At 43.3% G+C, this 26,669-nt stretch overlaps 2 protein-coding genes across 6 annotated transcripts in view; one reads left to right on the forward strand and one right to left on the reverse strand.

The window, feature by feature from the left end:
• arhgap21a (Rho GTPase activating protein 21a) overlaps window positions 1-15,146 on the forward strand; it is a 101,779-nt gene extending 86,633 nt beyond the window's left edge. For all 4 annotated transcript variants that reach the window (XM_029755837.1, XM_029755836.1, XM_029755833.1 and 1 more), the window contains 17 exons: window positions 356-502; window positions 691-784; window positions 3,130-3,163; window positions 4,029-4,151; window positions 4,621-4,920; window positions 5,395-5,459; window positions 5,581-5,729; window positions 5,926-6,068; window positions 6,264-6,422; window positions 6,603-6,681; window positions 7,046-7,119; window positions 8,619-8,708; window positions 8,834-8,959; window positions 9,119-9,160; window positions 9,284-9,389; window positions 11,599-11,630; window positions 12,294-15,146. In XM_029755837.1, the coding sequence (XP_029611697.1) occupies window positions 356-502; window positions 691-784; window positions 3,130-3,163; window positions 4,029-4,151; window positions 4,621-4,920; window positions 5,395-5,459; window positions 5,581-5,729; window positions 5,926-6,068; window positions 6,264-6,422; window positions 6,603-6,681; window positions 7,046-7,119; window positions 8,619-8,708; window positions 8,834-8,959; window positions 9,119-9,160; window positions 9,284-9,389; window positions 11,599-11,630; window positions 12,294-13,967 (3,437 nt within the window). In that variant the 3' untranslated portion in view covers window positions 13,968-15,146. The remainder of the gene's footprint in view (window positions 1-355; window positions 503-690; window positions 785-3,129; window positions 3,164-4,028; window positions 4,152-4,620; window positions 4,921-5,394; window positions 5,460-5,580; window positions 5,730-5,925; window positions 6,069-6,263; window positions 6,423-6,602; window positions 6,682-7,045; window positions 7,120-8,618; window positions 8,709-8,833; window positions 8,960-9,118; window positions 9,161-9,283; window positions 9,390-11,598; window positions 11,631-12,293) is intronic.
• A 3,001-nt stretch (window positions 15,147-18,147) lies between these two features.
• zgc:56231 (KISc_KIF23_like and GBP_C domain-containing protein) lies at window positions 18,148-26,666 on the reverse strand. Of its 2 annotated transcripts, none has more exons than XM_029755839.1 (19): window positions 25,294-26,666; window positions 25,084-25,217; window positions 24,540-24,650; window positions 24,201-24,320; window positions 23,926-24,064; window positions 23,032-23,216; window positions 22,820-22,907; window positions 22,530-22,709; window positions 22,274-22,385; window positions 22,121-22,183; window positions 21,208-21,354; window positions 20,830-20,995; window positions 20,305-20,481; window positions 20,026-20,165; window positions 19,584-19,749; window positions 19,243-19,366; window positions 18,974-19,074; window positions 18,729-18,848; window positions 18,148-18,630 (listed from the first exon to the last, which is right to left on the reverse strand). In XM_029755839.1, exons 1-19 carry the CDS (start codon window positions 25,307-25,309, stop codon window positions 18,397-18,399), a joined length of 2,523 nt encoding a protein of 840 aa, XP_029611699.1. In that variant the 5' UTR covers window positions 25,310-26,666; the 3' UTR covers window positions 18,148-18,396. The 2 variants fall into 2 exon arrangements, with proteins under 2 accessions (XP_029611699.1, XP_029611698.1); XM_029755838.1 differs by having other exon boundaries at window positions 18,148-18,648.
• Between the last annotated feature and the right edge of the window lie 3 nt (window positions 26,667-26,669).

Raw genomic sequence — 26,669 nt, forward strand, 5'->3', positions numbered from 1 at the left:
ATCTCTAGTGGCCATGCTGACTCCATGAATAAGCCTGGCTGTCTCTGAATGTGTCATGTTTTCTCATAACCAGACTTTGTGTGTTTAGCTGTGTATGCCTATATTTCACCATCATGGCATTTGTGTTAAATTAGCCTCAAACGGAGATAGCATAGACTGGTTCAGAATGAGTTTCACTCAGTCCCGAGACTGTCTTTGTGCCACAGTAGACTTAATTAGAGTGATGTTAATTGTCAGACAGCCTACTTTTACTGGGATTTATAATTTAGCTATTTTCACTCAATGTTTTTTTGGGAGTAGAACAGGAATAGTGTCTACCCCTGTTTAACTTTGGTTTTCCTCACTTCGTTTCCAGATGAGCCATCCAGTCCAAGTATTGATCATGACACCAGTCACATTCCCGCTTCAGCTGTGATATCTGTTACTCCAATCGTCACCACCATCCCACCCAGCCCTACCTCTCCATCTCCTCTTATTCAACGACAGCGGTCACATGACCACGGTAAGGTTACCCCCTTTTTTAACTAACTGTGCAGCTACTGGCAGCAACAATATATATGCATGCTTTAAGAATAGTGTGTTAGAATGAGTTGATGGCTGAATTTGAATACTTGATCCACAAACAAGCTTGGGACACTTACAGCCTTGAGCTAGGACATTCCTATTGAAAGTTTGTTCTTCTTTTTAAAGATTCTCTTCGACTCACAACTATTGAATCGGATTCTGGTACCAAAACGGAGCGGTCCAAATCCTACGATGAGGGTCTGGATAACTACAGGGAAGGGTGAGTGTAATTTGGTCTAAAACGGTGGGCCAGTGCAATGTTATGTATAGTCTACACCCCCTTTGTAACACAATACATTGTGAAGAAAATAAAGGGGGATTCAAATGGATTTTTTTTATGTAATTGTCAACGATCTACACAACACTCTGTCAGTGCAAGAAGAATTCTAACATTTTGTAAAGATTAATGAAAAATAAAACCCTTGATTAGATAAGTATTCACCCACCTGAGTCAATACATGTTAGAATCACCTTTGGCAGCGAATACAGCTGTGAGTCTTCTTGGGTAAGTCTCATAAGAGCTTTGCACACCTGTATTGTGCAATATTTGCCCATTTTATTCTTTTCAAAATTCATCTGTCGAGGTGTTGGGGATCATGACTAGACAGTAATAATAATTTCTTGCCGTAGAATTTCAAGCAGATTTAAGTCAAAATTGTAACTTGGCCACTCAGGGACATTCACTGTCTTGGTAAGCAACTCCAGTGTTGATTTGGCTTTGTGTTGTAGGTTATTGTCTTGCTGAAAGGTGAATTCCTCTCCCACTGTCTGGTGTAAAACAGACTGAAGCAGGTTGTCCTCTAGGATTTTGCCTGTGCTAAGCTCCATCCCGTTTCTTTTCGTCTTGAAAACTCCCCAGTCTTTGCCTATGTCAAGCATACCCATACCATGATGCAGCCACCACCATGCTTGAAAATAAGGAGGCATGTGTTGTTTTGGAGTTGCCCCAAACATAAGGCTTTGCGTTTAGGCCAAAAAGTGTGTTCCTTTGCCGAGTCACTACAATGTTCATGATCCATCCTCAGTTTTATCCCGTCACAGCTATTGAACTCTGTAGCTGTTTTAAAATCACCAATGGCTTCATAGTGACATCCTTAAGCAGTTTCATTCCTGTCCTGCAGCTCAGTTAAGGACAACTTCATCTTTGATGTGTCTGGGTGGTTTAATACGTAATCCACGGCATAATTATTAACTTGACCATGCTCAAAGATATATTCAATCTATGATTTGTTATTGTTACCCATCTACCGATCACTGCCCAACTTTGAGGCTTTTGAAAAGCTCCCTGGTCTTTGTAGTGGAATCTGTTCTTGAAGTAGTACGGGACAGAGGAATGTTTCATGAGCTGAAATAAAATATCCCAGAAATATTCCATATGCTCACAAAGCTTATTTCTCTCAAATTTTGGCCACACATTTGTTTACATCCATGTTAGTGAGCATTTCTCTTTCTCCAATATAATTCATCCACCTGACAGGTGTGGCATATCAAGAAGCTGATTAAACAGTATGATCATTACACAGGTGTACCTTGTGCTGGAGACAGTAAAAGGCCACTCTTAAATGTGCAGTTTTGTCACACAACACAATTCCACAGATGTCTCAAAATTTGAGTGAGCATGCAATTGGCATGCTGACTGCAGGAATGTTCACCAGAGCTGTTGCCAGAGAATTTAATGTTAATTTCTCCACTATAAGCCGCATCTGTCGTTACAGAGAATTTGGTAGTACATCCAACTGGCCTCACAACCGTAGACCATGTGAATGGGGTTGTGTGGGCGAGCGGTTTGCTTATGTCAACGTTGTGAACAGAGTGCCCCATGGTGGCGGTGGGGTTATGGTATTGGCGAGTATAAGCTATGGACAACGAACACAATTGAATTTTATTGATGGCAATTTGAATGCACAGAGATACCGTGACGAGATCCTGAGGCCTTTGTCTTGCCATTCATCCACCGCCTCACCTCATGTTTCAGCATGATAATGCACGGCCCCATGTCGCAAGGATCTGTACACAATTCCTGGAAGCTGAAAATGGCCTGCATAGTCACCAGATATGTCACCCATTGAGCATGTTTGGGATGCTCTGGATTGACGTGTACGACAGCGTGTTCCAGTGTCCCCCCCCCCCCCCCCCCCCCCCCAATATCCAGAAACTTCGCACAGCCAATGAAAAGGAGTGGGACTACATTCCACAGGTCACAATCAACAGCCTGATCATCTCTATGTGAAGGAGGTGTGTCGCGCTGCATGAGGCAAATGGTGATCACACCAGATACTGGCTGGTTTTCTGGGGTGAATACTTATGCAACGACTGTTTTAGTTATAAATAATTAATTCATTTGGAGAAAGAAATGGTCATTTTCTTTTCACTTTGACGCTATGGAGTATTTTGTGTAGGTCAATGACAAAAAAATAGCAATTAAATCTATTTCAATCCCACTTTGTAACAAAACAAAATGTGAAGGGGGTGTATAATTTCTATAGGCACTGTACATTTTAGTCATTTTCATTAGACTAACTTGTGATTAATCTTTCTATTTTCATATTTCTATGTTCCTTGTAGGAGGCAAATACCTGGTCTAAAGGGCCTTAGGAAGGTGAGTCCAACCTCAACACAGTAATATCAATATTAGGTTACATTTGGATAGTCCAGATTTTCCATTTGTAGATGCTCTACAGAGGGTCATACTATCAACAACTGCTTGCTAAGGATACACTTGGGTTAAGAATAAGGGTTAGGGTTGGTGCTAGGGTTACTATATAGTTAGTTGAAATGTTACTGATAGTCTGTAGAGCATCTACAGATGTACTATCCAGATAAAGTATTACCCAATATCAGCCCACATAACAACAAACTGTAATAGGGAGTATGGACAAACCCTCTGGTCACTTTCCACAGAAATTATGTGCCTACTGGCTATCAGACTTGACTGCATCATTATAGTTTGTTTTACCTGCATATCCTGCCCAGAGGTTCACAGCCTGAAGATAAGAGTCACTCCTCTGAACTGCTAGCATTGATGTTAGTCAGTAGCGGTTGTAAAATGGATAATGAGTGAGACTATAAAACCAAATGAGCTCTAAAGACCCAGCCTGGATGCCAACCTTGCTATTTCTGTCTGTCTGCTCACTGGAATGGAGCATAATGTCAGATTCTGGGGCCGTATAATAGAAGTCAGGCAAGGGTCATCCAATCAGCGAACTGTCCATTGGAGGGACTCCACATGATCCGTCCTCATTATCCAGCTTGCTGACTGGCCCCAGAGGCAGACTGTGTCTGGCCCCAGAGGCAGACTGTGTCTGGCCCCAGAGGCAGACTGTGTCTGGCCCCAGAGGCAGACTGTGTCTGGCCCCAGAGGGCAGGCTGATTAGCAGCTTACAAAGCCAAGCACTGTACACCATGTTGCAGTATTGTGTATGTATGAGATTGTAGAGGTAACTCGTGTGTTTGTTGTGTTAAAGGCGACGGTGGACAGGTCTTCAGAAGATTCCGAATCCAGGAGAGATTCCTCATCAGATATCTTCAGTGATGCTTCCAAGGAGGGCATGCTCCACTTCCGACAGATCAACACGGACAAGAGCAAGGTGTGTGTGTGTACAGTGCTATCCACACTCCACACACAAAGGGGGTCAAGGCAGTCAGTTATCTCACCTGTGACATGGTTTAGAAAGAGTGGTGGATAATCCTGTTTCTCTGGTAGATATTTAGTACAGTAATGTTGGTTTTTGTGTGCATTGCACTTGTCAGACCAGTTTGGCTTTGACCTAAATGTGTTTGAGATTCCTGACTCTGTCATGTTTGCCTTGATGAAATGACTCCACTCTAGTGGGTTACACTGGACATGATGGCAGCTCATACTTCCTTGGAGAACCATTTTAGATGAGATTCATCAAGGATGTGGAGATACTTAATGTGCAATGCCAGTGTCAAATTATAAGAGAGGACCATATCTTTCTCAGTGCCTGCCTACCTCTGTTTTATGTGTCTGACATAAATTTCTCATACTTGTCATTAAGTAATATCATTGTTTGTGCCTCTCCTCTCTTTCTGCAGCGTGTTGGTGGGGGAATGCGCCCCTGGAAACAGATGTACGCAGTGCTGCGAGGCCACTTCCTCTGCCTATATAAGGACAAAAAGGAGGGACAGGCTCATGCCAACTCCCAGGTGGAGGACGAGCCCCAGCCAATCAGCATCAAGGCCTGTCTGATTGACATCTCCTACAGCGACACGAAACGCAAGAACGTGCTGCGACTGACCACGTCGGACTGTGAGTACCTGTTCCAGGCAGAGGACAGAGAAGATATGCTGGCCTGGATCAGAGTCATACAAGAGAACAGCAACCTGGACGAAGAGGTGAGACACACACTCCATACAGGAGATGAATTCCTATCAAATTCTCCAGGATTGACAGAAATTTGGGGCAAAGTGAAATCAAACCCTTTCTGTGTTGTTAGAAAACACAAGGTCAACCTCATGGATGGCCAATACTTCATTAATTACACAAATGTAGATCAAGTATTCTTTGTCACTAACCCTCCCTTGATAAGGATCAGCAAACAGTGATTGGCTACGGGTCCTAGGTCACATAATACACACACATGACCCGTCCCTGGTCTACCTTAAAATAGGCTAACTTTACCACAGGACTTACCTCCCCTCTATTAGAAACCAAAGCTCTTCTTTCCCCTACATTAAGACCACTATGGTACTATTGTATATTTCTTTGGCTTTACCTATGCCAACTGATAGCAGTGGGTTATGCAAAGGGGTGGGGAGTCATATTGCATCTGATGAGTTAACATTGTCTGCTGTTTTTTCTTGTTTTAGAACGCAGCCTTTACCAGCCGTGACCTCATCAGCCGAAAGATCAAGGAGTACAACACCTTGATGAGGTAAGCAGGGCGGACCACAGAGAGAGAGGAAGTCTCTGCAGTACAGAGGGAGATTGAGACCTGTGTGGACGGCTCCTATTGGACGTCAGACATCAAAACGTTTTGTTTGTGTATGACCCAGCCCGACAGGCAGTAAGAATGAACCGTCGCCCAAACCGTCACGCCAGTCGCTGAGCATCAGACAGACGCTACTGGGAGGGAAGGGGGAGACCAAATCTCTAAGTCCACACTTACCCAAAGCAGAGCAGGAGAAGAAAAACATGCACAAAGGTAAGAGCCAGAGGATTAAAATGTTCGCTTAGCTCTCAACTCATTTACTTGAGTATTGTGAATGTCTGATTTGATTTTGAGCATGGCTTTGAATATTCCATTGCTTTTTGCTCCATATATACTGTACAGTGTGTGTGTGTGTGTGTGTGTTGGTGCTCGTGAGACTGTCCTCATGTTTCGTGTGTTAACCCTTCAGATGACACCAGTCCACCCAAGGACAAGGGGACGTGGAGGAAAGGTATCCCAGGGCTGATGAGGAAGCCCTTTGAGAGGAAGCCTTCACCAGGCATCACTTTCGGGGTGAGACTGGACGACTGCCCCCCAGCTGTCACCAACCGGGTGAGATTCAACTCACACCTACACTACGTACTCTCTCCATCTCCTCTTTTTAAGCTACAGTTAATCGTTTCATTCATGTTTATTGGAATGGTTTATAAGAAAGTTCCATCTCAACACTGTCACACAGCTTTCTGAGGGTGCTGCCATGGTAATTGACGAGTCCATGTTGTGTGTGTGTGTGTGTGTGTGGTGTAGTTTGTTCCCCTCATCGTGGAGGTGTGCTGTAACCTAGTGGAGGAGAGAGGGCTGGAGTACACAGGGATCTACAGAGTCCCAGGGAACAACGCAGCCATCTCCAACATGCAGGAGGAGCTCAACAACAAAGGCATGAACGACATCGACATCCAGGATGACGTGAGTGACTCAACCCAGCACATGATGCCACTTTCACTCCCTCTCTCCAGCTGTCTTTGGCCCATCCTCTTTCTTTATGTAGGCTCTGCTCTCTCTGTTTATCTCTCCTCTCTTCACTCAACTTTTCCATGGTCTTTTCTTATCTCGTCTAAAGTCACTTTTTTTACCTGCCTTTGACAGAAATGGAGGGATCTGAATGTGATCAGCAGTTTACTTAAATCCTTTTTCCGGAAACTTCCAGAGCCTCTGTTTACCAACGGTAAGAATATTCAAGGAGTCCCACAAATAGCCTATTAGGAACAGCCTTTCATTAAGGCAGTGTTTCCCAAACTTGGTCCTGGGGACCCCAAAGGGGGCACGTTTAGTTTTTTTGCCCTATCATTACATTGCTGATTCAAATAATGAACTCATCAAGCTTTGATGATTTGAATCAGCTGTGTAGTGCACCCCTTGGGGTCCCCAGGACCGAGTTTGGGAAATGCTGGATTAAGGGGTCACTATGCCACCTAGTGGCTGAGTGTGAAACCTACACTTAATTACATTCTGTTTAGTGTTCACTTTCATAACACCAAGACCCTTTGTCTTCTGTAAAAACCAATGTCCGTTTCATTTGTGCCCTGTAGAGAAGTATGCAGACTTCATAGAGGCCAACAGGACAGTGGACCCAGTGGAAAGACTGAAATTGTTGAAGAGGATGGTGGGTTCATGTGACATTCATTGTGAACTTAACCTCTATCGTCCCACCTACTCAACAGCCAGTGGGAATCCCGTGGCGCGATATTCAAATACCTTAGAAATGCTATTACTTCAATTTCTCAAACATATGACTATTTTACACCATTTTAAAGACAAGACTCTCGTTAATCTAACCACACTGTCCGATTTCAAAAAGGCTTTACAACGAAAGCAAAACATTAGATTATGTCAGCAGAGTACCCAGCCAGAAATAATCAGACACCCATTTTTCAAGCTAGCATATAATGTCACAAACACCAAAACCACAGCTAAATGCAGCACTAACCTTTGATCATCTTCATCAGATGACACTCCTAGGACATTATGTTATACAATACATGCATGTTTTGTTCAATCAAGTTCATATTTATATCAAAAACCAGCTTTTTACATTAGCATGTGACTAGCATGTGACTAGCATTCCCACCGAACACTTCCGGTGAATTTACTAAATTACTCACGATAAACGTTCACAAAAAACATAACAATTATTTTAAGAATTATAGATACAGAACTCCTTTATGCAATCGCTATGTCCGATTTTAAAATAGCTTTTCGGTGAAAGCACATTTTGCAATATTCTGAGTAGATAGTCCAGCCATCACAGGCTAGCTATTTTGACACCCACCAAGTTTGGCCCTCACCAAACTCCGATTTACTATAAGAAAAATTGGATTACCTTTGCTGTTCTTCGTCAGAATGCACTCCCAGGACTTCTACTTCAATAACAAATGTTGGTTTGGTTCCAAATAATCCATAGTTATATCCAAATAGCGGCGTTTTGTTTGTGCGTTCAAGGCTCTATCCGAAGGGTAAAGAAGGGTGACAAAATATTTCAAAATATTCCATTACTGTACTTCGAAGCATGTCAAACGCTGTTTAAAATCAATTTTTATGCGATTTTTCTCGTAAAAAAGTGATAATATTCCGACCGGGAAACCCTGTTTTTGTTCAAAGACTGAAAATGTAAACATGGTGGAGGCTCGTGCACGAGCGCCCCAGTCTCATTGTTCTCAGATCGACCACTATCCAAATGCGCTACTGTTTTTCAGCCATGGCCTGCAAAGTAATCATTCAACGTTCTGGTGCCTTCTGAGAGCCTATGGGAGCGTTAGAAAATGTCACGTTATGCCAGAGATCCCCTGTTTTGGATAGAGATGATCAAGAAGGCCAAGAAATAGTCAGAGAGAGCGCTTCCTGTTTGGAATCTTCTCAGGTTTTGGCCTGCCAAATGAGTTCTGTTATACTCACAGACACCATTCAAACAGTTTTAGAAACTTTAGGGTGTTTTCTATCCAAATCAAACAATTATATGCATATTCTAGTTACTGGGCAGGAGTAGTAACCAGATTAAATCGGGTACGTTTTTTTATCCGGCCGTGCAAATACTGCCCCCTATCCCCAACAGGTTAACTGACATTATTGCATGGTGACTTATACTTAACCTACTTCTCACTGCAGCTTCACGAGTTGCCAGATCATCACTATGAGACCCTCAAGTTCCTCTCGGCTCATCTGAAAACAGTGGCTGACAACTCTGATAAAAATAAGGTATTGTAAATTTCCATCTTGAATAGTGGCTGGCAGTCCTCACTTTCAGCTTAGAGAACCTGTGATTGTAGTGAGGGTATGTGTAAAGCGTGTGTGTGTGTGTTCCTAACTATCCTGTGTGTTAGATGGAACCTAGGAACCTGGCCATCGTGTTTGGTCCCACTCTGGTGCGCACTTCAGAGGACAACATGACCCACATGGTCACCCACATGCCCGACCAGTACAAGATCGTAGAGACTCTCATTCAGCATGTGAGTCCCACTTACCACCTTAATTGCAGACACAAGTGGACTGTTTGTGCATAGTCTGGATATCAAACCATTTCTACTTGAACTCATTTGAGAAATGTATCACAAAAGTGATTGTGAATCCCCTAAAGATAAAGCTCCCTTTCCTTTGCTCCCTTCTAGTACAACTGGTTTTTCACAGAGGAAGGCAATGGGGAGCCAGTGGTGGGTACAGGCACATTGCTGCCCTCAGTGTGACTTCTGTTATTCCTGTCCTATTTGCTATGATTATATATATTTTTTTTTTAACTTGTAGAGTGTTCACCTTGTTGCCTGACTTCGTTTCAGACAATGGCCCGATATGAGAATGCAGTGGAGTCTCAGCCTGTGCCCAACATCGACCACCTGCTCAACAACATCGGCCGCACGGCCTCCACGCAGGGGGAAGTCTCAGGTAACGTGTTCCCTGGACCAGACCGACTCTGTGGTGGTGGGTCAACCTTTTACTACTTTTCCCTGCTAACCACTGTCTCTGTCGCTGGTGAGACCAATGTCTTTAAGTCTAGCAGCGTGCAAGGTTCAGTGTAATTAAGTCTGGTGTTGATGGATAGTGCTGCTTTCTTCCTAAGAGATCCTTCTTTGCCTCATTTGCTGTACCATAAGATAGAAATGTGCATGACTCGTCATGACTCAAAAAGACTGTGTTGGTTTGCGAGGGCAAATTATTCTTGCCTCTTCTCCATGACGCAAAGGAGAAGGGTCAAAATAATTTGTCTGATCTGTACATTTTGCTTTCTTAGATTTTCCTTCCTTGGTTTCCAATTTTCAGCTACATTTCTTTGCCTCAAAATGACGAGGCTCTTTAACTTTCTTTTACAATACCTCCATCTTTAGTGTTTTTATTCAAACTCCACTTGGCTGTTGGTTTTTCCTCCTCCTGTTATTAATCCTGCCTACTGTTGCAATAACACGGCATGTTCTCTCCCAAAGACTACACGAGAAAAAAAAGCAACAGGTGAACTCTGATCCCTCTGTCTCTAGTGTCGCTCTGTCGGGTGTCCTAAAGGATTTCCCAGCATTCACACATACTGATCTTGACACAGGCCAGGTGGGAGGAGTCTATCACACCATGATGTCACTGATGGCCTCTCTAATGTCCGTGATGGACAGCTGGAACTGTAGGAAGAAGGAGGATTGTTGCCCCCAGTGTAGCTGTCTAGTCTGCAGAAACCCTCGTTTCTTGTAAGCTCGAGAAAACCGTCGTAAGAAAAACATGATGAAACCGTTTGACAAAGGAAATGTGAAAGGGAAGCAGAGCAGCGGCCATATGGTACTGGACATCCGGTGGTGTCCGTTTTGTATCTGAGTATACCTAACACAGACCGGTGATACTGTCTGAAAGGCTCTCCACTGTCTCTCCTCACTGTCTCGCAAGCTTCTCGCAACAGGAGAGATAGCATGGTATGGTCCCCAGGTTTCTACCTACCCAGTCAATGTGCACTTGCATACTGTGCCACCATCTGTCTTCAAGGGGTGTGTAGGGGGGCTTGGCTATGTTAAAAAAAAAAAGTATAGTCAGTCAAAGATCAATACAAGATCAACTAGGCAGCAGTGGATAAATCTTTTCCTCGCTGGCATTCTTTTTCATGTAGTGTCCTCTCTGTTCATAGCTAGCCCCTCTGTGACCCCCTCTCATGTCTTAGCCTCATGGTTCATTCCATGGTTGTCTTCACCATGTCACTGTTGTCATGGCAGTATATGCCGCCGTACTTTTCATTCAGTCCACCCCCCCCCCCCTCGGCTCAACTAGACTGAATATACTCTCTTTTTGTTAGCCTCTAACTGAAGCCATAACACTTATCACACATCATTACACTACTCTTTCTTAGAACCATAATCCTATCTGTTTGTTGAGTCAGTAGTTATTATGGTAATACAAGAGTAATTACATGTTAGTCTCCTCAATGAAGTAGAATTCATCGCTAGTCAGATGTGCTAGGTTTGTCATTTGACCATCAATTCAGGCAAAAACAAGAGATTGTGCTAGAGCTCTTTTGATCAGTAATTGGAGGCTTTGGTTTGCTATATAGCATAGACCACACAGAGGGAATCCATTGACTTCCTGCATGGCATATTACATATTTCATTGTTGTCTCATTGGCCTGCTGTTGTGAAATGCACCTTGGATATTTTTTGCCATTACCACAGTTTCACTCAGTATCCTGATATATTTGGGTATTATTGTTTTAGAAAAGTTGGAAGGACTTACCTGACCCTAGCATCTTCTGTGCTCAGTGATACTTATCTTTTATCCAGAATGACTTTCAGTTTTGCATGTACTGAGGTTTCTGTTTCCATGAAAGAACACCCCACCCTGGTGGATGTGGATCTGAGTGTAACGTAGTGCTCACTGCATGGCTTGCCGCCTCACGTTTCTGTCCTCCTTCTGTCCACTTACCTGCCAGGTTCTCTACATCAAGCACTGCGTCTTATCTGTGTTTACTATCCTCGTCATGGTTCTCTCTGTTTCTTCTCTCTCTCTCACTGGCTTTTTCATATTGCACTCTCGATGGATGTCGTCTTGTCTGGTTGTCCCACATATTGTTTTGAATAATTGATGGATAATCTAACATGTTCCTCTCTCCTCTCCCTGTTTCTTACAGATTCACCCACTAGTGACTCTGCTAAATCGAAGGTGAGTGTGTGCCCAGTGTCTGCTCTCTCCAGCTTAATGTAGTGTAGGGAGGAAAGAATTGGTTGGTGAGCAGAACAAAGGTCAGGTCACCAGGCTAGATCAAAGCACTGATTCCCACATGTGTGACAGTAGGCCAGGTGGAGTTTCGTCTGTGAATACTGAACACTAACAAAACAAACAAGCAACAGTATAAACACAGCCTTTCATGTCAAATATCAAACTATGTTGGGTCTTAACTTCACAAGTCTGTCCAATCTTTTCTGGAACATTTGTCTTCAACAAAAGCATCACTCACACCATAGACAGTGCAGGAACTGGTGCTTATCATTACTGCACTGCTGTCATCTGGCTGCTTCTCTCAGCTTTGACTCAGAAAACATGAGTTCATGCAGAACATCAAGCTTCCCGTGCTGGGCTGCTTAAGTGCGCTGCTGTTACTGTGCTGTTGCTGAAAGGCTTGCATGGTTCAGTTGTAGTTGTCCTCCTGTCACTAATGTTCCTACTCTCTGTCCACCCTTTTGGTTTGTGGCATTTTCAGAGGAACAGGTGGAGTACTGGTTGGCCAAGAACTCAGGCAGGGGTTAGAGGGTTTTTCTGTGCGTTGTTCTCCCAAGGGGGGTTTCTGTGGTACAAGTTCTGACTTGTTTCTCTCCCTCTCTATAGGGTTCCTGGGGGTCCGGGAAGGACCAGTGCAGCCGCGAGCACCTAGTCTCCTCGATCTTTGCTGCAGCCAACCGCAAAAGAAAGAAGCCCAAGGACAAGCCGCAGCTTAGCAGCTCTGATGATGACCTAGACTCAGTGTTCCCTAAGAAGGAGCTCCCTGGCCAGAAGCAGAATCACAGAGGCCTGGAGGTGGAGCAAGGGATCAGTGTCAGCCCTGAAGCAAAAGAGCAAGCAAAAACAGGAGAGGAGAATGGGAGAGGTATTGAGCTCACGCCCAAAGGCAAAAAGGAGCATAGGAACTCTTTCTTTTTAAGGGAGAAGCCCTCGTCAAGGCAGTCCTCACCTGCCCCCTCACCCAAAAACTCTGGCTCCCCCAGACTCAGTTACCGCACAGCCCAACTTGGAAAGCCCTCTTTTTCGGACACCCCGTCCCATCTGGATGAGCCTACTTCTGATCTGGGCACCATGAGCTCTGGGGCTTCCATGCCCAGGGCACGACCTAAGAAGTGGGTGTCAGGAGCTGCTGCTCCTGATCTATCAGTGGCTGGGGCGTCAGCTGGGGCAGAGGTGAGCTCCATCACCTCAGACTATTCCACCACCTCGTCCATCACCTTCCTGACTGCAGCAGATTCTAGCGCACTCAGTCCAGAGGTTCAGGGTGGGGACGAGGCAGATGACGAGCGCAGCGAGCTTATCAGTGAAGGCCGGCCCATGGAGACTGACAGCGAAAGCGACTTCCCTGTGTTCACTACAGGGGGCGGCAATGTCCAAACCATGCCTGCCTTAGTGCAGAACCAGACTGGGCATGGGCCAGAAAAGCCTGATCCTGCAGCAGCTGACGGGAAGACGACTCCTAAACTGGAACCCCGTCGCCTCTTTCCCTCCCACAGGCTGATTGAATGTGACACACTCTCCAGGAGGCGGTCCCTGCGACAGAAGACAGATAGCGAGTCATCAGTAGAGGGTGGGACTGGCAGCGGGGAACGTGTCGAGGGCAGGTCAGAGTCAACACGACTGTCTCGTGTCTTGGAAGTGATGAAGAAGGGGCAGTCTACCGGCAGCCTCAACTCTTCCTCCCGCAGTGAGTCGGAGCGCCCTCCCGAGCCCGCATTGCACCTCAATATCACAGAAAGGCTCAAGTTCCGTCTGCGCACATCTGCTGATGACATGTTTGGCGTGGGTTCCCAAAAGAGCCGGTCTTCCCCGGAGACCCGCAGCAAGAAGAAAAACATCCGGCGTAGGCACACCATGGGGGGCCAGCGGGACTTTGCAGAACTGGCCGTCATCAACGACTGGAGGGAGCAAGGCGGGGTGGACCAGGCGGCTGAGCTGTCAGCCATGGACCGCCTCAAGCCAAAGTGCTCCTCTCAGGACTTCTCCATTCGGGACTGGATCGCCCGCGAGCGCTGTCGTGCCGGAGTGTCAGAGTTCAGCATAGACACCCCACCCAAAGTTGTCCCCGAGGGGAACAGGGCACAAGCCCAGAGTACCACCCCAGAGAGACCCTCTCCCTCTGGCTCCCCATGCCTTCAGCCCATGGTGGGGGAGCAAGTGAACGGAGGTGGGCCGCAAGGCAGAAACAAAGCCAGCCTCAACCTGGCGGCTGACGACGCGCACCCACACAAACTGTCAGGAGCACAAGTCGTCCGCTCGCGATTCTATCAGTATCTATGAAACAGCAAGGGTGTGTTGAGTGTACGAGAGTGAGTGCATGAGAGAAAGAGAGAACGGGTTTACGTTTGTATTTAGATTCCTTAGCAAGGGTTACTGCACTTTTTTTTTTACTAAATATATATTTTATATCTACTGTACATATGTGTATAGGCTCATAAGAAATGTAACTGGAGTGAAGTTAAAAGGGTTTGTTTGTGTGTAATCGCTTTAGTTGACTTGGTGTCTTATACTGGAACAGACATGAAAAATTCACTTCCATCCTTGTGCTCAAAACCCAGTCATAGAAGAATGTGACAAGAACATTCATAGGGGGTTTTGTGTGATCGACAGCACCCAAATCAATGGGACGTGAAAGCCTGGACTGTGGTGCATTAACTTGAGTAGTACTAAGGAATACATATCTAATTCTACAAGCGGTAGACATTTTCAATGTATATTCTTAATTATGTTGACTAACACAGTTGCTTGTTAGAATTTTGTTTTTCATCTATATGCTCATATTTCTGAGGGCTGCTTTCTGTGCTGTGTACTGTGGGAAGTTATTTTTACAGTGCATCATAGCAGACAGATATTTGCTTGAGGGCCAGAATTATAGTTGTTTTTATCAAATAAATAAAATGTAGTGCAATGTATGATAGATGCTTGGTACACTTGCTAAACTGAACCCCCTGTACAATTCAAGTCCACATTTTTTCAAATCTTTAGTAATGTTTGATTCTTCATTAAAGAAAAAGTGCCTCTTGAATTGATTTCTGTGAATAGATAGGGTGCCATGTTTTATTCCACACTTGTAAACACTATTTTGTTTAATTACTTAATTGTATCAAGGAAACACTTATTTTACTGTTTTAAAAAAGTAACATTGTGCAAAAATCCAAGCTTCCATTTCCAAGGCATTCCAGTCTTGTTTTTTGGGTCCTCACTTTTTTTATTCGCTTCATGTGAATTTTAAATATTAAGTTCATAATTCAATGTATATATTTCATGTATATATCTTTTTTTCTTTGTATTTTTCAAGTGCAGTAAAAAAAGCATGGTTACTTATGACCTGGGAGAAATGTTCATATCTGAGAACTGCATGAAACAATGCTTCCTGGACAGTGAACATCTTGCCTGTGTGCAGCAAAACAAGGGTGCAACACCCTCAAGAAACACTGGAAATAAATCATCTTTATTTGATTCTGTTTGTCCTGTCCAGGTTGTTTTACTTTAGGCTTAGTTTTCCTGATTTGCAAAGGAAAGCCAATGGAGCACTATCCATGTGCAACCTTTTAATGTTTAGTTTGGATCAGTTGATTTGGGCTCATTTAATCTGTGGCGCTGAAGACCTGTGCTACAGCGCAATATAAATTTAAAGGAAATGTTCGTGGCAACTGCATTCACAGTAAGTGTTGCATACTGTATGTCGGCTCAATCGGAAATAACCTTTGAATTTAAATCTCGCTACAGTGCAGACCTTCAGCGCTACTAGTTGAATTGAGCCATTAAATAGTTAATGGTCCACTGATATAGATGGTGAAAAGTGAAGTGCTGGCTAATATTTGTTTGGGGGAGCTTCCCTGATAATTCTGACATTGCAAGTAATATGAGCCTTGAGCTTGCTACTCAAGGAGTATAAGTGGTAATTAGTATGGCATTTATAAAACTAATGGATGGGATTAGCAGCTGCTGTGTGTCATCGGTATTGCAGTCTAACCTCAACCACCAGAAAGCAGCTGACCAAAGCAGGCACGTGCACAGATAGGGCTCTACCAGATCACATGCCCGTTTGCCCTTCCAGTCTCCGTGGTGGTATTTATATACAGTGCCTTCAGAAAGTATTCACACCCTTTGACTTTTTCCATATTTTGTGTTACAGCCTGAATTTAAAATGTATTAAATGGAGATTTCTTTGTCACTGGCCTACACACAATGTCCCGTAATGTCAAAGTGGAATTATGTTTCTTGAAATTTTTACAAATAATAAGCTGAAGTGTCTTTATTCAATTCCAAATACCGTAAATTCCGGATTATAAACCGCAACTTTTTTCCCACGCTTTGAACCCCGCGGCTTAAACAATAACGCGGCTAATATATGGATTTTTCCCACTTTCAATTTTTTTTTCTCCAAAAAAACATTCTGTGACGTGCTCAGTTTTTTGGCGGCATGAAGCTTTCATTAGAACAATGAAATTGCTGAACAGGTTAAGGTCAAACAACTTTTTTGTTTACTGTTTAGATTAAATCGAGCGCTCTCAAATGTCCCATCATTCTGATTACGGTAGTCATTTTGTCACCCTCATCATGGCAAAGACACGGAGAAATGCATATGATGCAGCTTTCAAGTTGAAGGCGATTGATCTGGCTGTTGGAAAAGGAAATAGAGCTGCTGCACGGGAGCTTGGTCTTAATGAGTCGATAAGACGTTGGAAACAGCAGCGTGAGGAATTGACTCAGTGCAAAAAGACAACTAAAGCTTACTGCTAATTTTTTGTTTTTTGTTACAAGCCGTGTTTTGTTAAAGCCTATTTATTTTTGTTACAAGCTGTGTTTCGTTAAAGCCTATTTATTTTTGTTACAAGTGTAACCGATGTGATAAGGCTAGTTAGGAGAGGGACGGAACCTACACTGTAACACAAGCCGTGTTTCGTTAAAGCCTGTGTAAAGTTAATTTGTTTCAATGTACCGGTAGACACCTGCGGCTTACGTTCAAAATCTTTTTTTTAAATTCAGTGGGTGCGGCTTAATAGTCCGTAAATTACGGTAAGCAAATTTTTACTCCTGAACTTAAGTCACATGGAATCACTGTGTGCAACAATAGTCATTCAAAAATCATGTTAAATACCTCAACTATGTGTGGAGTACAGAGACATCTAAGGTTGGGCAGTGAATTTCAAACACACATTCAACCACAAAGACCAGGGTGGTATGCCAATGCCTCGCAAAGAAGGGCACCTATCGGTAGATTGGTAATAAAATAAAAAGCAGACATTGAATATACCTTTGAGCATGGTTATTAATTACACTTTGAATGGTGTGTCAATACACCCAGTCACTACAGGCATCCTAACTCAGTTGCCAGACAGGAAGGAAACTGCTCAGGGATTTCACCATGAGACCAATGGGGACTTTAAAACAGTTGTATTTAAAAACATGTTATGGGGTATTGTAGATGGGTGAGAATTTTTTTAATCAATTTTGAATACTTTCTGAAGGCACTGTATAGGTTAACTTGGGGGTAACCCCTCCTGTATTTCTCAGAAACTACCGTCACCTGTTTTTTTCTAAACACTTTCCCTGGATGCAACTAGTCTTGCTCAACTAAATCAACTTTTTCACTCCAACAAAATGATTGAGGTACATATCTAAGTCAGATCTATAAACTTTTTCTATACAGTACGAGTCAAAAGTACACTTCCCATTCCAGGGTTTCTTTTTTTTTACATTGTAGAATAGTGAAGATAAACTATGAAATAAAACATGGAATCAAGTAGTTACCCCCCCCCCCCCCACACAAAAAAAAAGTCTTAAACAAGTCAAAGTAGCCACCCTTTGCTCACTCTTGGCATTTGAGGTAGTCACCTGGAATGCATTTAAATTAACAGGAGTGCCTTATTTGTGGAATTTCTTTGATAAAAGTCCCCTTGTCTGAGAGATTTACATGAAACATCTTATTTTAAGTGTTTCTAAAATCCCTTATGGGAACAATGGTGGAAAAAACTGGAACCATTACCCTGTTTGATAGCTAGGCTGTATGGATATGACTACTGTGGGGCTCTATTTTGACTGGAATTGTGTTGGTCATTAAGGTGCAGCATTTATTTCAGTTCAAAGTAGTTGTGCAAAATACTTCACTCATTAGATTGTGCTGCTTTCCCCCTTTGGAATTGCTCAACGAGTCTGACTTGCGTAAAAACAAAAAAAATTGGGGTGCCCTTTAAGTTTAAGCACAAAGGTCTGTGCAAGGCCCTGGACCAAAGGTACTGCATGAAGAGAACTTGTGACTAAAGACCATTTGTATGGCACCTGAATGTCAACCTGATGTCCAGCTTTCTCCACTTTGACGAACCTACTTCAAACATAGCAAAAGAGTTGCAAAATGTACTTATGCATTCCGTGAGAAGTTAAAATTACACTTGAAAGCCATATAAAAACGGTCATATTCTTTCAGATATAGTCTCCCAAAGAAATGGATCAGAAATATTCAGTAGAATTTTATTTAAGAGTTAGAACAAAAAAAAACTGAAGGGCTATATTCAATCCACATCGCTGAAGTTCAGCATTAAATTGTGATTGAAATGGAAATGTTCCCAAATTGCAGAGACCGCATTCACTGTAAACACTGCATGTCAAAGCAATTGGAAATTATTTTATTTCACGCAATCTAACACTTCAGCTAGACAGATTGAATAGAGCCCTAAACATTTTTAAAAACGGGGGAGGACTGTAGTTAGTGGAAGGGCCTTTTCAGCAAGGGTGTGGTCCGGACAGATTTCCTCAGTGTCCTGGCAATGGTGCTTGTTCGTGGCGACGTCACAGATTCCCTAATGTTGGCCATGAAACCCCGCTTGGGCTTGGACTGGACTGGGGACTGCTGGGATAGCTTGGCCAGCTCTTCTTTAAACAATGCCAGTTCTTTGTCCTTCTCCAGATTGCCCTTACCTATACTCTCCAGATCCTGTGCCTGAAAACAGAGATGACACTGCACATCAGGTTTTCCTAAGTGGACACCGACAAACTAGGCTTAATTTGTACATACACACAGGTTCATGTAGTCTTTACCTGGTCAGCTAGCTTCTTATGTAAAGTTTCTATTTCTGACGTTTTTTCAAAGAAGCGCTCTCCAGCCTCATGTAGTGCATCATTCAGAACGGCAATCCTTTTTTGCAAAGACACAATCAGCTGGAAATAAGCAAGAGACATGCCAGGTTTGAGTTCCAACACTTTGGTTTCAAAATGCATTGCACTGCTTTCCCTTATAGAAACACCAACTATAAAAGCTATGCCTTCAGGCTAGGTTTCCTTACCTCTTTCTGCTCACCGAGTTTCTCCATCGCACTCTCTTTCAAAAGGAGTTTGCGTTGCTCTGCGTCTTTGGAAACAGCTGTGAGGACGTCCCCTGCTGAGACTTTGAAATCAAAAGGTAGATATTAATAATTAGCCTTTCCTTTAAATTGATAGGCTTATTGTGCACGATGACTTATAGTTTAAGGTATAGAATATAGGCTTACTGTACAATCAGATTTACAGTTTGTTAATTAAATAGAGTCAACACTGAGGGAGATGGTGTACTGACCCGTTAACCCTTCCTGCATAGCCACAGGTGGTGGTTGTGAGATGCCCTCTGTCTGGCTCGAGTTCTCTTTGGTTGGAACCATAGATGAACCCACTGTGGAACCTGACAGCTTCTGTTCTAGTGCCTATAGAGATCGAGTCCATATTTACCAAACCTTGGCACCATCTACTAGTTTTTTACTTCCCAGAGCAAAAACAGAAAACTTATTTCCCCTCACGGGAAAAATTAAACAGGTGCAAACACTGCAGATCTGACCCTAAATTGACAGAATTCATATCTGACAATTTGATCAGGTGGTTGTGGCAGGACCTTGTCAGTCGCCTAAAGTGAGTGTCTAGTACCTCTACTTTCTCCTGCTCAGCGATGAACTCCTCAAGGGGTACGTAATCATCCTCTACGCGCTCCAGCGCTCGCTGGTAGGCATGGTCCTTCAGGGCATCCTTGTACATCTCAAATGTGTTCTCCAGCTTCTCCTGGTAACTCTCCTTCAGCTCAGCCACCTGACAACTAGAGAAACATTTACACCGTCCTTTTAGAAGATCATTTGGAAGACAGTTTATGGGTGTGGACAAAACGCACAAACAGTGGAATTGTAAAATTAAGTGAAAACTACACAAATGCTATTCATTAGACCTTAAATGAATTCCATACTATGGTGCAGCAATGCACCCCATCCACCACCAATGTGTAGCACTGCCATGGGTAGCCATGGGTATTGCATGAGAACACCAACATAGTGGAAAGGCATGATTGTGCCCCATGTGACGCTCAGGGAACACTCACTTCCTGAGTTCTTCGCTTTCCATGAGTTGCTGCAGCATGGCATCTCCCATCTCCTTGCGGATGTCAATCTCCTGGACCAAGTTCTTCCGTCGCTCAGCCAGGAGCTTGGTCCTGAGATTCTCGATCACATTCATGAGATCCTAGAAGAGAGCAGCAGTTCATAAAGTAATCAGACACCATTGATTCTGTAAATTAACATATTGCATCCTTCCCTATGAAATAAAATCAGAAATAGCAGAACACTAGCAAAATCTTTTAGACCGTTTGGATGGAAAATACCTCCTGAGGTAAAATGGACATGTCTGCTTCATCCTCATCCAGCAGCTCTTCTTCAGACAGGTAGTTCTCTAGAGCCTGGTCGTCGATGACCCCGTTCTTCAGTAGAGGCTTCCCATCGCGCCCCATCAGCCGCGGGGTCAGAGACTCTAGGCACTTTGTTGGGATCAGCTGGACCACCTAGGACAACAAAGGTGATTAGTACCCATAGGGCTCTGGCCAAAAATGGTGCACTATATACGGAATAGGGTGCCATTTAGAACATACTTCTAGTACTTCAGTTTAGGGTGTCGTACTCATTTACTCCCCCTACCATAATTCTCACACTAATGCTTATCAATGCAGGAGAGTGAACAAGTACACTTTGTGGCTAGACATTTCAACAAATGGAATTTGACCGTGACACCTATAGGTGGATTAAGGGCATTGCAACTGACCACTACATTTCTCAACCCAAGTGAGAAATTAATAGAGTCAACTCTAAACCTAGATGGAGTAGAATGTTGACAGGGTGGGCGAGAGACCAACCTGCTTAGCAATGGCAGAAAACTTCATGACATGGAGAGTTTCGTCATATGTGGATGCACACTGATTGATGTTCACAATCATTGAGGCTCGGCCCTTCCCACAGAAGATGGACTGGAAGATACGGGTCAGTTTGCTCTCCCTGAAGGGAATATAGCCGTTTTTCATCCTAATAGAGGGGAGGAAAGAATGACAACTCTTGAGTTGATCAAATATCAGCTTTCCAATCAGTTTCATTCAGGGTTTGGAAACATGCATTTTTATTTACATGACAAATCAGGTTTGTGTGCAGCATTTGGTCAAATTTGTCAAGGTGGTTTTGTAGCAGTGGTGTTTATACAGTCATTCTGTTAATCAATGGCAGTGGTACTTGTTCTGTACCTGTCACTCTGATTGCTGCGCAGGGCAGCGATGCATTTCCCCAGGATGAGCAGAGAGTTGTTGATGTTCCCTGCTTCCTTCAGCCTCTCCCCAAATGTCTTAGTTTTTCCGCATCTTTCCGAGCCAGCCAGGTCACACAGAGAGAGTCTGGGGTGGAAAAAATAAAAGAAATCACATTGAGTATGAGATGTTGCAAGGATGGGTTGGTGTCACATGGCTCTATGGTCATGCAGCTTATTCAGATTTGGACAAAGCGTGGACTCTTGAGCAAGTTGCAGCACAGCATTGTAATTAATCCTAAAACTGCGTTATGAATTAACTCAAACAATGAAGCTGACAAAATAAGGATAACGGAGGAGTTGATTTCTGCTAACTGCAGTTAGGCGAGTAAACCATTGGTTGGATTTTGTGTTTAAAGCACTTTGGCAAACAATACTTGTTGCTCTGTGTCGGATTCTAGCTTGAAACACACTTATTCCTGTCACCATATTAAAACGTATAGATTACTTTAAATGTATATGCAAAGTTAATCAGTTGAGCCTATGGAGGCAGGCAAAGGGCAACAGTCTGCTTTTAGTCACTGATACGGTAGGACAGCCGTGGATTAGGGAGGAGTGAGGAATTCAGCTCAAGGTCAGGTCAGATGACGTGAGGAGGAACATACCCATTACACACATGCCCACAAAGGTTGTAGGAGGCGGGGCCAAGACTATACTCGTGAGAGGAACCGATGAAGTTTGAGTAGCAACAGAGATCTGTCGCTAGCTAGCTGTGCAAGGAGGCGACTCCTAGTAGGAAGTTATAAATATATGTGCTTGTGGAAACATTTCTATGCTGCCGTTTGACCCAGTGGGTGAATAAACTTGGTTTGAGTTGAGAACACCAGGTACAATATGGATGAAAGGCAACTCACTCTGACATCGTCTGAACCTCAGTTCCATCAATTCTCAGTAATTTGATGGTAAATATGCTGTGGCTGTGACAAGGGGAAAAATTTAAAGATCACAATTATTGTATGCATCTCAGCAATCCACATAGAGTATAAAACAAAAGTGAGTGAACATGCCTTCTGCTTGATGAATGGTTCATCTTAGTGGAAGCAGCACTTCGGTTTTTATTTCCAACTCTGAGAATTTTGCATGCCTCCTCGGAGTTGTGAACATTGATCCACTTTAGATCTGAAAAGGGAAAATAGGATTAAATCAATTTCAATACTACATGAGCTATGGTCTGCATCAAAGCAACCATTGAATAAAACTGAAGGGAACTCGTGGGCACTTTGCTTCAATGGGCACGACATCCCACTGCCTGCCTACACACACCTCTGACATACGAGTTTCCCATACTGTCCTCACACACACGGAGGGCCGTGCGTCTCTTTGTCTTGGAGGTGGGCGACGCCTGCAGCAGGTCATACACGCTCTCGTTGTAGATCTCGTAGAAGGACACCCACAGGGCGAACTGGCTCCGGTCCCGATCGCCAGACGCAGCCACAAACTCAACTAGGATGCAGAGAACCACAAAGGATCCCGTTTAGGCATTTCTATCAATAGCCATTCCAGAATACAGATGTTTGAGTTCAACAGAGAAAGGGCTTACAGATGTGATGTACCTGTGTTATCGTAGGAGACTGAGAAGGAGAGGCTTCCAGTAGAGGACGAGTGGGATGAAACTCCACTGACGCGTGGGGGTTCATTTTCCTATGTGGGGGTGAAGAATGAAGGGGGTTATAAAAGATCAGGGTAACAAACATAACCGTAAGACGACATCTTCACATGGCCCATCAACTAATTAGGCTACTCCACATTATGTGTCCGTGTTCACCTCTTTGAGTAGAGCAAATATAGCTGCTTTGGTGTTTCGTTCCTGTTGAACCTGGTCAGGCCCTAGGTACTGAGCATCGCTACCGAGGTACGGCTTCAGATCCATTTTCTCATACTGTCTCCCTTTGATGTGTCTGAAGATGACATCCAACGCCTGGGGGAGAATACCTGGGTCTTTCTGGGATCCTGCAACAACAAAAAAAATACAGAAAGTATGTCCCTTGCAGCCAGTCCTTCATTGACTAGTATCAGTCACAGCCAGCTGCATAGGTTTCAACCAAAGTGTAGAAACCCTGGATGACCGAGAGGGGGCGATGTATTGAAGCCACTGCACAGCCATTGTGGTACGCCATTGTAAAGACTTTTGGAAGCTATAGAAATGCATTTATTAATGTCTACAGTCATTTTCTATTACAGACACCTTAATGCATATTTTTAAATCATGTGATCTGAACACATTCATAAAAAATAACATTCCTTAACTTTTTGGGGGAGTACTAATGCTATGGTCCCCACACAAAGAAATAAAATTTTGTCCTTGAAACATTTCATTGAAATGCTGCAAAATCCCATTCATTCCTATGGACGACTGCTTCTGAGTACCACCAGTATTGCATTGGGTGGCTTCAAAGCCTCTAATTGGCCAACACATAGAATAAACATCATTGGTTTCATCAGTTAAACTCAAGGATAGAGACGTACACAGTCTGTCAAATGGGATATGGGGCAGAAATTCTGTGTTAAGTGTGAGGGTCTCTCCCTTGTCCTCCAACATAACAAATGCAAGAAACTAACACATACAAGATCCTATCCAAACAGAAGTTGGGTGGCACAATTACCTTTGATTAGCAGGAAGATTACTATGAGCTGGGAGGTTACATACTAGCAGACTTACCTTGAATTGTGTGGGTCTTGCCTGCATTGGTCACACCATAGCTGAAGACTAGAGCATTCTTCCCCTCCAGATAATCGTGAACTTGGCTTTTGATGGTGCCTTCGAAGAGATCTGCCTGCTTCGTCTCGGGCCCAAAGATCTGAGTGAAATTAAAACATGAGATCAAGAATATTACATTTTAGTCATTTAGGAAGCACTCTTATCCAGAGCGACTTACAATCAGGAACCACACAATTGTTCCTAAACAAGGCATTAATCACATATGTCAGCCAAACCTGAGAGAATGAGAATGTGTGTATCGCCTGGCCAACACCCTTCTCACTGCTCTTCATGGTAGCAGAGCCTTTGGGCGCATGCAGCATAACGGTCCTGGCATTCTCAAGAACCACACAACCCTGCAGAGAGACGAGAAAATCGTGGGAGAGGCGTGGATCAGGGAAGATAGTTTACAGGACATTAGGAAATGGGACCTTCAAATATTTTGTAAACTTTAAATAAAAACCTGGAGTCAAGACAATGAGATATGGTACATTTGAAACCTTACCATATACTCTGAAATATTACTGTTTAGATTAGGATCGGCATTTAAAAGAAATGGCCCCATTGCCACATACCTGGTCCTCATTGCTGGACATCTCATCCTTTGAAAAGGGCCTCACCCTTAGGTAGACCCTCAACTGCTGGTGTTTCTGCTGCTGCTGTTCTGCGGTGTCCAACACATCACTCTGGCCAGGGGAAAAACATCCATTAAGTCAATACAATCATGTGTTGCATCCTTAAATGGAACCCTATTCTCTATGTAGTGGTCAAAAGTAGGGCACTATATAGGGAGCCACTTGGGATAGTTATACTACAGATTACCCAAACTGTCAGTCAATAGGCCATTGTAACATTATCAAAACTTCAACATTGTGGGCTCCCGAGTGGCACAGAAATCTATGACACTGCATCTCGGTGCAAGAGGCATCACTACAGTCCCTGGTTCCAATCCAGGCTGTATCACATCCAGCCGTGATTGGGATTCCCAAAGGGCGGCGCACAATTGGCCCAGCGTCGGCCGGGGTATGCCGTCATTGTTAATAAGAATTTGTTCGTAACTGACTTGCCTAGTTAAAAGGTTACATTTAAAAAATATATTTTTTAAACCTTGGGGAGTACCTGCATGGAAGCAATAGAGGAGAGTTCTGAGAGCACATCTCGATGGGGATTACATGCATGGAGATCATTGCATGTAGATTCCATTGCATCAAGTACTGTGCCATCATGGGTCAAATCAATGATTGTTGTCATGTCTAAGCAAGAAACAGATGTTAGGGATTCAAATGTATGTGAGAACCAATAATTTAGCTGTATTTCACATTTACTTACGGCAGGAGGAAGCCATAGTGTTGAATGAAATATTGACTGTTAACGAGTCAGGAAAAATGCTCTCCAACAAATGTTGATAAAAAATAAAAGTGTTGTATATGAACCTAAACACAAGATAACCTGCAATCAGAATTTACAATATCAGTAAGCAAACAAACTTCACAGAAGACCAAACAACTCCAGGTTAAAATCACTACTTAATTGAGAACAGGTGGAATCCTGGGTTAACCAATCCCTTTTCAGAATGTTTGCACAATCTGAAATTGGCTCCCACCTACTAGTTATAGGTCCATTCCACAATTGGTGATGTCATTAGACAAAACGAAATTCCCACCCATTCAAACCCGCCGAGAAGGTTCTGTCTAGATTTTATTTTCAACCAGCGCTTGTATTTTTTTTATACACTTTGTTCATTCAATCAGATGTTGTACAATATGACACATGAAAAACAGGATTTTGACTACACTGGGGGGCTTTAAAGGATTGGCTTGGTTTAAGCTAACCTAATGTAGCTGGCGGAAAAGAAAATGCCTGAGCGGACCTCACACCCAGTTATCAGCCGAAAAGGAAGCTAGATTGAGTTAGTTGTTTCCCTGAAAACCAGATTTATAATTTGGTCAAAATCCGTTATGCACTTCACGTGGTAATAGTTCCACCTTGCCATCTGATAGGCTATGTAGAATGTCAGCAATATTGTATACACCTATCCATGCCTTTCAGACATGTCTAGGGTGGGGGCTTCAAATCCATCATTTCGTTTGCGCTATATTGACTATACAAGGCATGCCTTGTCTCTAACATGAGATTTAATCCAGCCACTAGGTGGCACCCAGGTTAAACCAGCTCAAAATGCCTTTTTTCTGGTTAGACAAGAATAAGTGTTGAAAGCAAAGTTGAAAGCAACTCCACAGCTGGCATACTATCATATATCAACTAGGCCACTTATCTAATGAGATGTACTTGTACACTTCATTCCTCCCATCCTCACCTAAAATAAATTACAGAATGTTCAGTTGAACTTAGACCTTGCCGCAAAAATATTTAGCACTATTACTGGTAGGAAAATGTACACAACCAATGACTAATTACCAACCCAATAAAGATCACCCTTTCTTCAGTGGAAGCATTTGAAAGTTTACTAGTTTCCGCAAACAAATTTGACTAACCGTAACCATTCAGTGTTGTCTTAAAGTCCTTTCACCATTGACAAACATCCTGTACTGCAAGCCCACAACAGGCTCAGTCAAGTTGAGAAAAGCAATTGTAGTTTTGCTAAAATACTCCTATATTGACAGCCAAATTCACAGAATAAACTTTACAATAAAAGCGTCACTCACAGGAAGTACCTGTAACCCCTGCAACATTCAATATCCACA

Source organism: Salmo trutta, chromosome 6, assembly GCF_901001165.1.
Source record: "Salmo trutta chromosome 6, fSalTru1.1, whole genome shotgun sequence".
Taxonomy (NCBI): domain Eukaryota; kingdom Metazoa; phylum Chordata; class Actinopteri; order Salmoniformes; family Salmonidae; genus Salmo; species Salmo trutta.

What these genes read in the sequence shown, in the direction of transcription:
- zgc:56231 (XM_029755838.1), bottom strand. An exon ending in GAGGTTCAGACGATGTCAGA is followed by an intron (nt 21,355 to 22,120) that starts GTGAGTTGCCTT and finishes TTTCCACCCCAG; the next exon opens with ACTCTCTCTGTGTGACCTGG. An exon ending in ATAAGAAGCTAGCTGACCAG is followed by an intron (nt 18,649 to 18,728) that starts GTAAAGACTACA and finishes CCTGATGTGCAG; the next exon opens with TGTCATCTCTGTTTTCAGGC.